Source organism: Saccopteryx bilineata, chromosome 6 (genome assembly GCF_036850765.1).
Source record: "Saccopteryx bilineata isolate mSacBil1 chromosome 6, mSacBil1_pri_phased_curated, whole genome shotgun sequence".
NCBI lineage: Eukaryota > Metazoa > Chordata > Mammalia > Chiroptera > Emballonuridae > Saccopteryx > Saccopteryx bilineata.
The window spans coordinates 131,828,579-131,843,476 of NC_089495.1; the positions used below are offsets into that span (position 1 = coordinate 131,828,579).

General features: G+C 52.2%; 1 protein-coding gene across 3 annotated transcripts in view; it reads right to left on the reverse strand.

The window, feature by feature from the left end:
* Nucleotides 1–14,857, reverse strand: part of PAXIP1 (PAX interacting protein 1) — a 38,001-nt gene extending 23,144 nt beyond the window's left edge. Inside the window, exons 1-4 of one of the 3 annotated variants that reach the window (XM_066237289.1) lie at nucleotides 14,779–14,857; nucleotides 9,810–9,944; nucleotides 7,476–7,519; nucleotides 5,822–5,885 (exon numbers count right to left, since the gene is read on the reverse strand). In XM_066237289.1, coding sequence (XP_066093386.1) covers nucleotides 5,822–5,885; nucleotides 7,476–7,519; nucleotides 9,810–9,944; nucleotides 14,779–14,850 — 315 coding nt within the window. In that variant the 5' untranslated portion in view covers nucleotides 14,851–14,857. Of the gene's footprint in view, nucleotides 1–5,821; nucleotides 5,886–7,475; nucleotides 7,520–9,809; nucleotides 9,945–13,918; nucleotides 14,164–14,778 lie in introns of those variants that run through there. The other 2 variants (XM_066237288.1, XM_066237290.1) reach the window with 2 other exon arrangements.
* Nucleotides 14,858–14,898: the final 41 nt, after the last annotated feature.

Sequence of the window (14,898 nt, forward strand, 5' to 3'; positions counted from 1 at the left end):
TGGCTGTCCCTCGCCCTGGCCACCATGGCAAGCCACTCATGGGCACCTGTGTGCTCATCCTGCCCCAGTCCCCTGAGTGAGTGTAGCCCGTCCACCTCAGAGAACGCTCTCTGGTTCTAGGTCACATGAATCTCTCCTTGCCCTTGCCTGATTATGAACTGTAACCCTGTTTATCAATGCCTCAAGTCTTACATAAGAATGACATCTTAAACATCCCTGGCATCCTTCACAGTACCTTGTACAGTGCAAGGGACATCAGGAAGTGGTCAAGAAATACTTGTGGATTGCAATACAGAATGAAAACAGCTTTCATTCTTACCTTCCAGACTGAAATCATGACCCTGGCCAGGCTCTTCATCAGCCTCCTGACCTAGTCCCCAAAACCTAGCCAGCATATTACAACAGAGGCCCAGCCTGCGTCATCACTGGCTCAGAAGGACTTGGTGTCTGCTCCCCAACCTCTGCTGGCCCACGCCCCTTCCCTACCTCACCCTGGAGAGCCCTGGTGGACTCCAACAAAGAGCCAACTCATATCAACACCCTCACAGTAAGACAGGTCCCTGAGAACCGCTGAGCAAACAGTCCTTTCATAAGGTGGAGTCCTGCCTGGTCTGGTGTGCGCGTGCACATAGGGGCAGGTGTCCTCAGGTACCCAGAGGGACACACTGTGGTAAGGTGCCAAAGAACTGTAAAACTTAGTATTGGCAACGCCATTTTAAAGAAGAAAAGTCAGGCATTGAAAGAATAAAGGTTATCTGAAGAACTTCCTTTCCCTTTCAATAAGAGACGATGTTTGCATATCCTACACTGATTTTAACTCTTCCTCCCTTCCTGGAATCCTGAGAGTAACATATACCTCTAAACAAAGAAATGGGAGGTGGCCTGACCTGTGGTGGCGCAGTGGATAAAGCATCGACCTGGAAAAGCTGAGGTCGCCAGTTCGAAACCCTGGGCTTGCCTGGTCAAGGCACATATGGGAGTTGATGTTTCCTGCTCCTCCCCCCTTCTCTCTCTCTCTCTCCTTTCTAAAATGAATAAGAAAAATAAAAAAAATAAAAAAATTAAAGAAATGGGAGGTAGACATTAAGACATTTGTGAATGTCTTTGATATGTAAAACGACATCACTATTGTGTTACCTTGTAAGTTTTAATATGTAGGAATGTTCCTTATAGATACTATAGACAAATGTTATAAGCTTGTTAATGATTGATTATTGTGTCATATTTCCCCTTCTTTTTCCCCCCAACTTATATGTGATCAAGTGTATATAACTAGCCTCAGAGCTGTATTTGAGGCTACACGATTTAGTTCAGCTATACCCTGTGTAAGTCATATGCAGCCGGCTTATTAATAAATCTCCTCTTAAAAATTCTTCTGGGCCCTGGCCAGTTGGCTCAGTGGTAGAGCGTCGGCCTGGCGTGTGAAGTCCCGGGTTTGATTCCCGGCCAGGGCACACAGGAGAAGCGCCCATCTGCTTCTCCACCCCTCCCCCTCTCCTTCCTCTCAGTCTCCCTCCCTCCCCCCCCCCCCCCCCCCCCCCCGCAGCCAAGGCTCCATTGGAGCAAAGTTGGCCCGGGCACTGAGGATGGCTCTGTGCCCTCTGCCTCAGGCACTAGAATGGCTCTGGTTACAGCAGAGCGACGCCCCGGATGGACAGAGCATTGCCCCCTGGTGGGCATGCCAGGTGGATCCCGGTTGGGCGCATGCAGGAGTCTGTCTGACTGCCTCCCTGTTTCCAACTTCAGAAAAATACAGAAAGAAAAATTCTTCTGTATCCTGCCTTAGCGTCTCTACATAACCCATGGAATTAAAGTACACTACTTTACAACAAGACACCAGGGGCTCTCTACTCATGCGGACTGACCATCGTGGTCACTGGTCACTGCCTCCCGGAATCATTTCCACACTTGTCCCCGCTTTGATCTCTGCCACATTACAGCGTGATGCATGTGTTCACATGTCCGCACCCCTTCTAGACTCACCAGGGCAGGAATCTAGCTAACTACTCCCAGCCCTGCTCTTATCACAAAAGAGGCTGTCATCAGGTATTTGCTGAACCAAAGTCCCTCAGCTGCACACTGTATGTGTTTATTAACGTACCTTAAAACTGAATTAATTTTTAGTGGCCACAAAATATTAGTGTTTCCAGTATATCTGTTAACTGGGATTTCTTCACACAGATGACTAACAAGTGAAGCCTGTCCTATCCCCACGGGAACAACCTTTTCTGAACATAAAGCGCAGGGCTCTCATCATCCACCCTGGTGCACACGGGAACCTCGAGTCGCCGTGAGTGTGAACTGTGAACATAGTAAGTAATCCGTGACAGTCACACGGACTCTGGGTTCTCTTATCACTGAACGAATTTGCTCCAAGGATATCAAGTCCTATCCAATGTCTTCTGAATTCATGGTTCTGTCCACCACTGACCCAGCCACTACCCAGCCTGAGGCTCTCACCGCACTACCCCCACAGCTGGGCCACGTGCCAGGCCGCATGAGCAGTGACCCACATGCTCCTCAGCAAATGTGGGCGCTCTGCCCTCCCCGCAGGGTCCCCACCACCTCCATCCCCTCCACCCCTGACCTAGAGCCACACCATCCTCTCCTCAGCCCAGAACCCAAGATCTGCTTAGAGACTAAGCCTGTGCGACAGCCACCAAGCCCATCAACAGACCGGTCACTGTGGATCCTCCCTATCCCGGGTCACAGGACAACTACCTGCCACAGTGAACCGCTCCTCACCTTTACCTGGGGGCCATTTCCCAGCAATAAATGCCAATCCGGGAGCCGACCCTGGCACTGGTCCCGGGAGCCTGTGTTCCTCCTGCAACACCACATTCACGTGCTCACATGTCCTCAACGCCACGCCAGCCCAGCTGTGTCCCGGCTCCCCGCAGAAGGCAGTGAGGCCCAGCAAGCCCTTCTTCCACAGTTCTAAGGCCCTCTGCATGGATGGCTGGTCACCTCAAATGCCACGTGCTCCACATCAACTTTCTCATCTGCTCTCAGAACCCAGGCCCATTTCCATCCCAGCCATGACATGACCATTGACCAGCTCCAGCTGGAGCAGGAACCACCTGTAACCAATTATTTCAATGTGACAGCCCCCCAACCCAACCCCACTGCACAGGGCGAGTGCTGCCTCCACCCCCCGCCCACAGTGCTCTAGTCAGCAAGCCCTACGGATGCCCACTGGGTCCCAGGGCCTGTGCTGCACCTGCACTCCAGAGGGCTGGCCCGAACCCAAACTGTCCTCTCAAGTCTAGAGACTGGGCCTTTTCCATGGACCCCTGTCCCTGCCTGCCCTCTGGCAGCTGACCGCCCAGACCAGAGTCACCTACAAGATCACTGATTGGATTGTCTGCTTCTCCTGCGTTTCCCAAATGTTCTTATGAACGGTGGTGACCCGAAATTAAATATTCAGGGGAAAGTCAGGAGAGCGGCCTCCCGCGGGCACCTTATCACTCGGGTCCAAGCCCAGATGCAGGCCGCGCCGCACCACAGCACCAGGACCAGCCCCCTGCTCTATCTGGGGCGCCCTTGCCCCTACATGGGGGCCCCAATTCCGCCCTCCTTTCAGGCCACTCAACTCTGACGCCTCCACCAAGGCATCTTAACCCCGCTGTCCACACGGACGCCAACCCCTGTCCCACCTGCCAGGCTTGCCGCGCAGCAGGAAACATGTGCCCTGCACCCTCCGTGTCCTGTGTCACTATTAGTTTTTCCTCTCAAGACTGAAAGTGCTCAACGAACAATTAATATTTAATAGCGTCCAATTACCTAATTTAAAACCTTGTCATCATCTCATGCTCACCTATTTTTGATTTGTGTCTTTCCACGTGTCAGCCCTGCGAGCTACCAGGCTCTGCGAGCTGGTCCTGGGCATGCCCACGGGGCCCATACCCCGCCTCTCTCTCCTCCTTACGCTGTCCGGCCCTTCTGGGCAGCGGGCTCTGGAGCCCTGAGCCCAGAAACCCAATCAGTATAAATATATGTAAATGCAAATTTCCCATTTTAGCCAGAGTGCACTGTGTTTGTGCATGAGCATTAAAAATGTTTTCCTCTTTAAAAATTTGATATTTATTGTAAATGTGGAACATACAGAAAAGTATGAAGAAAACAATAAAAACCTACACGTCACCATACCAACCATCCCTAAGAGGCTTTTACTTTAGCCAACTTCAAAGATCATCATGTAACTATCCATTTATAGCACAGATGTGAAAAACGCCGAAAAATACAATACCACCATAATTTCTGTTAAGAGCAAAAATAAAAGCAAATTTTTCAAGGATCTATATTCAGTGGATGTGGCCAAAACAAAAAGAGAAAATTTGTCATCTTAAAGAACTTCCAGAATTTAAGAGATGCACTCGAAAACCACTGAGTCCGTAACAAAGCTCACTTACTGCTCAAACATGGAAAGGGACAGACAGCTGAGACCATTTGTATGAAGAACTGAGTCTGGCCAATAACCTCACCATTTCGAACTAAACAGTACGTGGTCCCATAATCTTCTGTCAACAGCGCACTTCTTAAGAAGCATGGCTACAGTCACCTTCCCTTCCATCTCACCTAATTGACTTGACACGCCCCTCCTCAGAGGTTCCCTCAGACGGGAACTGAGATGTCCTCACAGACAGCAGGGAGCACCCACATGCACAGGGGACCAGGCCTGCGGCCCCATGAAAGTGGCAGCACACTCCATTGCTGTCCAGTGCCCACGAGTTTTAAACAAACTGTACTACGTAACTTTATATTAAGTTGGTGTACATAATACCAACTTAATTTTTTACAATCATTTTCTATAGCTTGAGGATTGTGTTGTTCGTTTGTTTTTTGTATTTTTTTGGCTGAGATCTGAGAGAACAGAACACAAAAAATAGCACTAAATGTTCATGCCTCTCATTCCCCAGAATGAACCTGCGCTCTCCACAGCTGCCCCCGTCAGCCAGTTCTCAGGCTTCATGAGATATAATTCCATGCACGCCCATGGTATGCACACCTGTGGTATCCCTGCTTCTCTTTCCTCGGAAAACAGTTCCTGTGTCGTTCATGTATTTGTGAGACCTAACTCGGGCTGATGACACGGCCAGACTGCTGCGTACACGTCCAGCACAGGTTTCCGAACTGCTCCCCAATAGTGACCGTCTCCAATTTCACCCTCTTATGAGTAATGCTGTGCTGGACACATTCGCGCCCTAACCTGCCCTTTTTCCTACCGACCTGGGGCACGTTCCCAACCACGAGAGAACTACAGGGCGGGGGTGGAGGGGAGGGGACGGGACTGTATCAGAAGCCTGTGGACACAGGTCAAATCACTAGGTGAGGGGTCGTCACTGCCACCAGCACAATGTCCAAGTGGTCACACACAAGAGGCCAAAATTGCTATCTCAATGCTACTGAAACATTTATCTCCCTGAAGATTGTGTAGTATGTGCTTTAATCACTGTAATTCCTCTTCGTAAAAACCTTAAGTTCATTTTTCTGCCTTATCTACTGAGGTCACACGTATATGTATGTATTTTATTGACATGTATGCGCCCTTTATTTATTAAGAGAATTCTTTTCCTTTCTGAATTACCCTTATCACCTTATCATTTCATTTTTACTGTATTTTCAAGTTTTAGACCTTGGCCATGTTCAGATCAGAAGGACCATTTTCACACACTGAAACTGAGCATGGCTATCTAAAGAACTCCCTGTCACAGGTCACGCTGAACATGCTGTCTGGTGTAGAGCTTCTCTAACACTGGTTACGGACAGGTCCCAAGGCCCATCCGTGTGACAGCCTGAGAGGCGCTGTGAGCACGCTTACCTGGGATAGGCACGCTGTGATTCCAAAGAAGATCTGACAGGACTCGGGAGAAAAACCATTCACTCTGATTTATGGTTAAGATTCCAACACAGTCAGATTTAGTGCACCCTGCACAGCCCTAACGGACACCGCCCCACCATGTGTTTAATGAAGAGACAGACTAAAGGTGACCAGAGTGCACTTCCAAAACCAAGCAGGGTAACACACTCCCGGGAACCACCGGACAGACCAGTGCCACACCTGTGCACGCACAGCACACGCAGGGCAGAGTGACGGCCGCAGAAACAAACCCTCAGTCCTGAGTGTGACGGCTTTCGCCCGAACTCGTTTGAAAACCACTAACTGTGTGTACTTGGGTGAGAATATCTGAGCTCCAGCCCTCCCTCCGCTAAAACGAGTGTCAGCAAATCTCTAAGGCTGACTTTCAGAATATTCCTAGAGCTCACTGCGAGCTGGACGCAGGTACCCAGCTGCACCTGAGCAGACACAGAGCGGATGCCACTATTACTGCCTGGCCAAAGCAGACGTGGGCTTTGTGAAAGAATTTGGTGTGATAATTCAGTGGGTTCAAGTGTGACTTCTTTTTCCCTACAGAAGACACGCACACCCACCAAGACGGGTGAGCTAAGACTGATGAGACTGAAAACGCTACGGCACTTCAGAAGTCTCTGCCCCAGGCCTCCTGAGATAGCCCACGCTTGTAAAGAAAAGCTCCCCAGAACAAAAACAAAATCCCACTTCCTTTAACTCTCTCCACACTGTAGAAAAGAAATCTAAGGTATCTGGGTTGGACTTGCTCAAGTTCTGCACATCTCACCAGAACTGCTCATCAAAGAACACTTTCTGCTTATCTGAGGTCCCCATAAATACTTAATGTGACAAGGTGCCCTCTGTCCCCATCAGTTCGGTAATAAACCCATCTGCAAGAACAGCATGGCCCAACAACAGGTCAGAGAGGGCTGAATGACATCACCCCCTGCCAGGGTCTAACATTTTAACATCATAACTGACATGCCCTCAGGTACCCTTGGAAGGTGGCTTCCAAATCCAGGCTCTGCTTGGAGTGACTGTCGAAGGGAGGAAGCCTCACACCTGCAGCAAGAAGCAGGAGCCAGGAGGCCTGGGAGGCCCACCAGGGCCATGCAGGGGCCTTGGGGACTGACCCTGCCTCAGCAACACAGTCAGGGCAGAGGAAGGGGCAGATACGAGGTCTGGTCCACCTGCTGGCGGCGTGTCCTCAACCAGCACGCCTCTACCTGGTGTAATTAAAGAGCAACAATGATGTTGTCCAACTAAAATGTTCTCGTGTTCTCTTCCCCCAGTTCCTCTTCAAATAATTCATCGTTTGGGTCACTGACTTAGAATTTTAAAAATATCCCGCCTAACTAGACACGGCAGAAACGACTGGTCTCAGACAGGAAATATGGGGTCAGGAGAAGCAGAGTGCCCGCAGTCACACAGCCAGTCACTCCTAGAGCTGGGGCTGCATCCCACGGGTCAGGACAAGGGTCAGCACATCCACATGACACAGGACGGAGGAGAGGAACAGAGCGTGCACACATCACTATATGCCCCCTGAACCCACGTTTCACCCAGTAGTCCTCCTTTCAGTCTTCAGGTCTCCTTTCTCGCCTCCTTCCCCCAAAAAGGATACGGCAGCAGGGCTCCACACTGCACAGACAGGACCACCCAGGAAGGCTAGAAGAGACAATGGTAACTCAGGTCAAAGCACGTTTCCAACTTACAATCTACATGATGTCACTTCAGTAGGGCTGCTGCTACTGAAACTAGAGGCTCGGGCGTGACTGCCCACCAGGGCACCCAGATAATGAGGGCTGTTAGGTAGCAGAAAAATCAGGGTCAAAGATTCGCTGTTAATGCCCACAGAGAAAAGCACAAAAGTCTAACAGTTTAATTCCAGGTTTACACATGTATTACTGCTTAACCCCTAGGCTGGCAGGAAACTGTGTCCTTCCAACTGAGGGACAGAGATCTGATAGCCCTCCCTGCTCCATGCCATACAGCGTGCACCTGCCCCTGCCAGTATCGTCCTGCTCCTAAATCAAATCAGGTACAAACTCATGGTTAGCTTTCTCCAGCGGAGCCAGGTATGTAGACGCAATGTTAGCAAGCCCTCCAAGGTAATTTTTTGTGAATTCTAAAACTCAGATTAACTATAAAACCTTAAGGTAATTGCTACCTTTTGGAGTAATTTACATTTCTTAAAAATCATCTTACCTTAGATTTTTATATTTAATTCTAAAAATTACATGAATCCTTATTCCAGTAGCTCTGCTTCACAAAATTACTATATAACACTTTACTGATATTCTTTGTAGCCGGCTGACTCCCAGACCCTTGAGTCCATCGAAATACACACACCCGGGGCTGGGGCTCCACCTGCACGTGCAGCGATCACGGTCACAGGGACAACTTCCTCCAGGCTGGGTGTCATGCCCAAGTACCTACACACTGAAAGGCAAACTTACTACTTTCCTCTCTTCTCTCCTTTATGTTTCAGTTTGGGAAAATTTGTATAGAAACATAAACATACATTATAAAATCACGTCATGTTATCTTACATACACATTTCATTTTAGGGGATATTACAAAATCTGTTATAAAAGAGGGCTGAGGGTCTCCAGGCTGGAGGACCACCACTCCCATTGGTCTGGTAACAATGACCTGGGCCCCCAAAATCTGTTAATGAGGTTGCTTTAAGGTTCATGATGAAACCCACAGTGTGCAGCCACCTCGGTAAGACAGACCCTGGCTATTGTCCACACAAATGTGCAGAAAGGCAGGAAGTCTGGGGCCTAGTCCCCACAGCACAGAAAACTGGATGCACACCAGACACAAAAGCAAAGGCTCGGGGAGAGGGCACAGAGCCCATACCTGGTGCTGTGGTGAGTCCCTCTCTTACAGATGGCGTGAGCCGCGCTGGCCATGGGGGGACAGGAACTGCCCACCATGCTTCCCTACTGCAAATTAACAGCCGTTCTGACTTGTAAAGCCGTCTTACGAGAGTCTGATTTACAAGAACCCTTTTGTGAGACAGATCTGCTTCTGGTTTGTTTTAGAAATCAGGTTCTGAGCCCACAAGGCAGTCTCAGAGCCCAGATAGCTGGGTCAGATGCCCAGCAGCAGAGCAGCCTCTGCTTCCCAGCCCCATCCAACAGAACACAACATCCTGACTCCCTGTGGTTACTGAACCACAACCAGGCTCACACTGACTATATGGAAGGCAAAGCATTTAAAAGCATGGAAAAGAGGGGAAAAATGGCACTAGAAAAAATAGAACTATCTTAAAGCAAATATACAATACAAAAGATTGGGAAAAAACTGAAGGACCAACATTACAAAATAAGATTTTAAAACACACATTCAACATCAGTCAAACTAACAAAATGTGAACAATCTTCCCACCAGCGAAGGCCCCACTTTCTAGAATAGACGACCCCCGGGTCAAGTTGAGAGCCACACATATGGCCACCAGGTGGACAGTGTCACAAATGGCCATTATGAACCTTGTGGGAGAGCCGATGGGGACAGGACTCTTCACCTAGTAGAAGTTAGGACCACGTGGCACAGAGAGGGTGGACAGCACCCTTTTTCCAGCGGCTGCCTCCTGAGCGGATCTCGTTGGCTTTTGAAACCAGTCTCTTTCTTATGAGAACTCACCAAAGCCTGATGCTTCCAGAAGCGTTTTCAGGCTCTGAGAGCATCCAGAGAGGGAGAGCTGCGCTGTCCCATGCCAGTTGCATAACGTACAGAAACCTTCCAACAGTGAGGTTAAACCTGAAGTCACTGAGTCGGTGGCTGCAATCACACACACACACACACACACACACACACACACACACACACACAGCGCTTCGGACAAGTGTTACTAAAACCTGACAAACTCTGACAAGTTCCACTGAAAGCTTCAACGTGCTGCTTTCAAGACTCACGAGATGGTACAAAATCAATTAGATTTGCTACCCACCTTCACAACAGGTAAATCAAAGACTTCCCGTGCCTCTCCGACCTCCGGGTTGTCCCCATCTTCCGAAATGATGTGTGAGGCTAGGGCATTATAGGACACTTCCTTAGCCTTCCCGGCTTTCAGAAGCCGAATAACCTTTAAAAAACACACACACACAGACAAATTAAAATGGAAAATAACTGCCACATCATACTCGGTTTATACAAATCATCGTGAACACTAAAACTTCTAATAAATAACACGCTGTGCTCTCCACACATGGTCAGCGAAACATTTGGGGACGATAAAAAGCAGCGACTCAGACGGAAGAACTGACAGACAATGAGAACGCAGTACCACATGCGGAGACCCAGCTCAGAATACCTTGGGGACGGGTATTCATAAATGGGCCAGTCGCAAGAAAGGACACCATAGGAACAGAACTCCAGTTTCCATCAACCGGCCCAAGTGGGGGCTCTAACTGGTCTTGTGACCCGTCCTCTGGCTGCAGGTCCAAGGATCTGCTGACAGCACTGAGGACTTGCTAGATGTTGAGCAGACCCTTGTCAGTTTCAAGGACTGGGCTGGGCAAGCACATGGGGGGGGGGGGAACCGCTGTGGGTGGGGTGGCATTCCCACTCAGGGCGGGTGGTACACGGGGGCCCCGCTGCACGTGGCCTTTCCTCCGCGCTATGTGAGTCTACCCTGACATCAAGGACAGTGTCTGGGAGAAGTCACAGATTAAGTCACAGTCACGCTCTCCAGAAGGATGCCAGTCAGCGGCAGGAGAATGGACTAGGCTGGCTGCGCGACCGGAGCAGCTGCAACAACCAGGAGAAGGGACACGGTGACCTAAAGAGTGTCCCTCAGTGTAGGAAGAAGAGATGTGTGAGAGGGCGCACAGGACGTGGTGACTGTGGAGGCTGCTGGGGCCGTAGGCACAGGCAGAGAGAACAAAGCGTGGGGGAACAGCGGGACCATCCATCCCACCATCCACAGGGCAGGGGCCAGGAGCAAGCTTTAGGTTAGGCCCACCCTGCTTCTGGTGCCGGTGCCTGCACAAGATCGAGAATCAGTGCCTTCTACAATAGAAGAGACCAGGGCCCACGTGATAGGGGTCACCAGCAGTTGGAGAGATGGCAGCCAGAGCTCCTGGAGTTCCAGGGCGCGGGTGAGCCACCATAGAGACCTCGGGACTAGGTGAACGCACCTGCAGCACCCAATGTGCACCTCCCAGGAAAAGGATAGGGCGCCCACAGAGCTGAGTATACCCCAAAGCGGGACAACCTCTCCAGGATATTTTACTATCAACAGAACTGGAGCAGATACCAACATTTGTTTAGTAAGATGGAAGCACAGCGGCCAGCTCCCTCTCTTTCTCCTCTGGACTTCCAAGCATCTTGAGTTTCACACGTCCCCAACATGTCTCAGAGCGAAATGCCCTCCTTTTAGCTACCTCCCAGTCTGCTCCAGACCCTATTCCTTTTCTGCATCTGGGGACTGCACCCTTTCCCCGCTGCCTACAGCTACTGAGTCACCACACCCTGTGCACCTGCTGCAGACACACGGGTCCGTGCCCTGGGTCTCCTCTGCTCCCTTCAAACGCCCAACGACTTCTTGAAACAGGCAGCCTTTCTGTCTTTACATCCTCACTTCCAACTCACTCTTCAACTCCCTGCCGCCCAGCCTCTCCCAGAAACCTCTCTGATGATACTTAGAGGGCTTATGTGGACTCCAACGATGCCCAAACCACTAGCACAGGTGTCCCCAAACTGTGGCCCCCTGAGGCCATTTATCCGGCCCCTGCTGCACTTTCGGAAGGGGCACCTCTTTCATTGGTGGTCAGTGAGATGCATCTGCCGCATCCTGTGCTCCTGGGGTACTGTACGTGGTGGCGCCGCAAAGCACGGCATCACTCACATACAGTACTACTTCCGGTCTCGCAGGATGCACGCATCATGCCTCCGAAAGTGCATCATATCACTTGTTATGACTAGCAGTGACAAATATGGAACCGGACATTGACCATCTCATTAGCCAAAAGCAGGCCCATAGTTCCCATTGAAATACTGGTCAGTTAAATTTACTTGCTCTTTATTTTAAATACTGTATTTGTTCCTGTTTTGTTTTTTTACTTTAAAATAAGATATGTGCAGTGTGCATAGGGATTTGTTCCTAGTTTTTTTTATAGTCCAGCCCTCCAACAGTCTGAGGGACAGTGAACTGGCCCCCTGTGTAAAAAGTTTGGGGACCCCTACACTAGCATGTCCAGTCTCCACACTGCCCCATCTCTACCTTCCTAGATGTACCTCAGCTTACTCTGCTCAACATACCAGTCATCCGATGTATCCTAAATACATGAGTACTTCTCTCATCAGCATACAACCGCCCCCCCCCAAAAAAAGAAAGCATCTTTCACCCTCTTCCTGACTTCCACTTATCTAGGGAGCCGGTAGAAATGGCACCTACTCTGAAGCATTTCAGTGGTGCCTCCCATGCATCCCTGGCACCTGGCACCCTCCTACTATGTGCTCAGGTGTGCAACCGGCTACGCCCACTGCCACTCATGAGATCTGCCTTTCCATTACATCAGGACCTATTGCCTGGCATGCACTAAATGTCCAACACGTCAAATTTCTGAATCCTTCCCTACTGGATTCAGAGAATCAGATGTCCCGGCTCTAAACTTTATTTAGAGAAATAAACTGCTGCAAATCCAAGTGGTTTGTGAAGGACATTTTAAAGCACCTAGATTTGATTTGTAATGGAGCAAATACAGTTCAAGGTTTTAAGAAACACTAGTTTCAAGTCCTAGAGTGAAATGAGCAGGAGGAAGGAGAGGAGCTGGAAAGCAGTGGAGAAAGTGTTTACCAGTCCCAGACACAGTTAACGCTGTTCCAGGCTTGCACTTGTCACTCTGGGTCTAGAACCTGTTTATGTATGTTTAAGTCGAAAGCCAGAAGTCTCTTCACCCTAAAGGTACAGTGGAAGGATCTGGCACAGGCCTCTAGAAGACCAAGACCTCTGGACCTCCATGTTCCTTCTGTGCCAGCCATGTGAAATTTGCTAAACCTCAGTCTGCATTTTTCACGGGCCCCTCAAGCCCTTCCTCCAGGCGGGGCACTCACCGGGGATGAGTCCTCCAGGTGACATGACTGCACAGATATACTTTTAACAAGGAAGTTTCAGAAAGTTAACCTGATGAGGTTATTTAAATAAGATTCACTCCCACCGCAGAAGAATAAGCTTCTGACTTTTGAACAAATGTGTCGCTTAGAAAAAAGTTTAGGAAAAGCCATAATAACTTTTTGCATGAGCCCACACTACAAAACTTAAAATGTTGAGCATGATGGTGCTACCTGGGTATCTTCCGCATTTACTGTATAGTTCACCCAATCAGGAAAAGCGAGGAATTCTAATTTCTGGTGCTGAATGAGTGCTTCTCAGATGCACCCAGATGACAGAATTGGGTGGCTGCCACACCAGGCTGGGAACATCCCCCTTTGGCACGGACACCGGAGCAAGCAGGTAGCAAGGAGGTGCACCCCGGTCCCAATCCCGCCCTCAGAAAAGGAGCGGGAAGTGCTATTCCAGAAGAGGTCCCGGGGTCAGGGGGCGGGGGGCTTACAGACAAGCGACAGGACGCCGGCACCCCCAGGCGAATGACAGCGACACTCACCACTAGGCCCGAGCTAAACTTCACCGCAGACAGACACCGAGCAAGAGGGACTCAAGCACTAACTAACCTCTACCCACGTGCTCTCCCTTCCCCTCGAGTTTGGACATACCCGAGGGTCTGGCGGACTCCTTACCACGTCCCCTTCTCGGGTCCCGCAGCCCGGGCCCCAGGTCCCCTCCCTGCGTCCCGCAGCCCGGCCCCCAGGTCCTCTCCCTGCGTCCCACAGCCCGGCTCCCAGGTCCCCTCCACGGGTCTTGCAGAATGCCCCCAAGTCACCCCCTCTATTCCCGGCGCGGCCCCAGGCCCGCTGCGCCCCAGGTGGCCTAGCCTCCGTGCAGTCAGGCCGGCGGGAGCCCGGCGGCGGTGGGGTCCCGACGTTCGGCACCCGGGCGCGCGCCCGCGGAGAGACGAGAGCGGAGCGCGGCCGGGCCGGGACGCGGCGGCTTGGTACCTGAGGGTCTAGGTCGCCCACGGCGTAGTATTTGACCTCCCGGAACATGTCCTCGGGCACTGGCGGCGCCTGGTCCGCCATGGTCACGGTGGTCGGAAGGCTCCGCGGCGGCTTCCGCCCCGGCCCGCGGGGCCTGGTCGGTCCCCTCCAGCGCGGCCCCGGCCCAGTGGTGTGAATCGGGCCCGCTCCCCCGCCCGCGCCGAGCCGCCGGAGCGCGGGAGCCGCGCGCGCCCCGCGGGCCGCACCATCCGCTGGCCGCCGGTGGGGGGGAGCGCCGAGGGCGGGGCGCACGGCCGACACCGCCCGGCGCCACCTCTGCGGCGCGCGGACACGGGGGCACGGCCTCCGCCCGCCCCGTTCCCGGGACAGGCGTCCTGTGCCCGCCGCTCCCTCGCGAGGGGGCTCTAGGGACGCAGGGCGACGCGCGCCCCCCACGTGCGGTCGGAATGGGCCGGTCCCAAGAAGGAGGGAACGCAAGGCCCCTCCCGTCAGCACGCGCGGCCACCGCGGGGCGCATGCGCGCAGCGGCGAGGGCGGGGCGCCGGGCGGCCGTGGAAATGGCGGCGGGAGCGGACTTAGGGTAACGAGTGCAGCAAGCGTCTCCGGCCGCTGCCCGACCGGACCCAAGGTAACGCCTCACTGCTGCGGCCGAGCGGCCCCATCCCAGCTGAGGGCGGGGTGCGGGGGCAGGTCGGGGTCCGAGCGTCGTGGGCAGGCCGAGGTGCCCCGCTTCCCCGGCCGGCCGGGCCGGTGGGCGTTCCCACCATCCCAAACCCCACTCGTCCCGGGACCTAGGCTGTAGGCCTGGGCCCCGCTCGTTTCCGTGCAGAGCCCCGGACGGCACGGCGCTCTGACGTCACCTGTCCGCGCGGGCGTCCAGCTCTGATGTCACCCGGTCGCACGGCGTTAACTGTCTCCCGCTCTGACGTCATCCTGTCTGCCTGGCAGGGAGGGGGCGGTGTTCCTGCTCTGACGTAAGA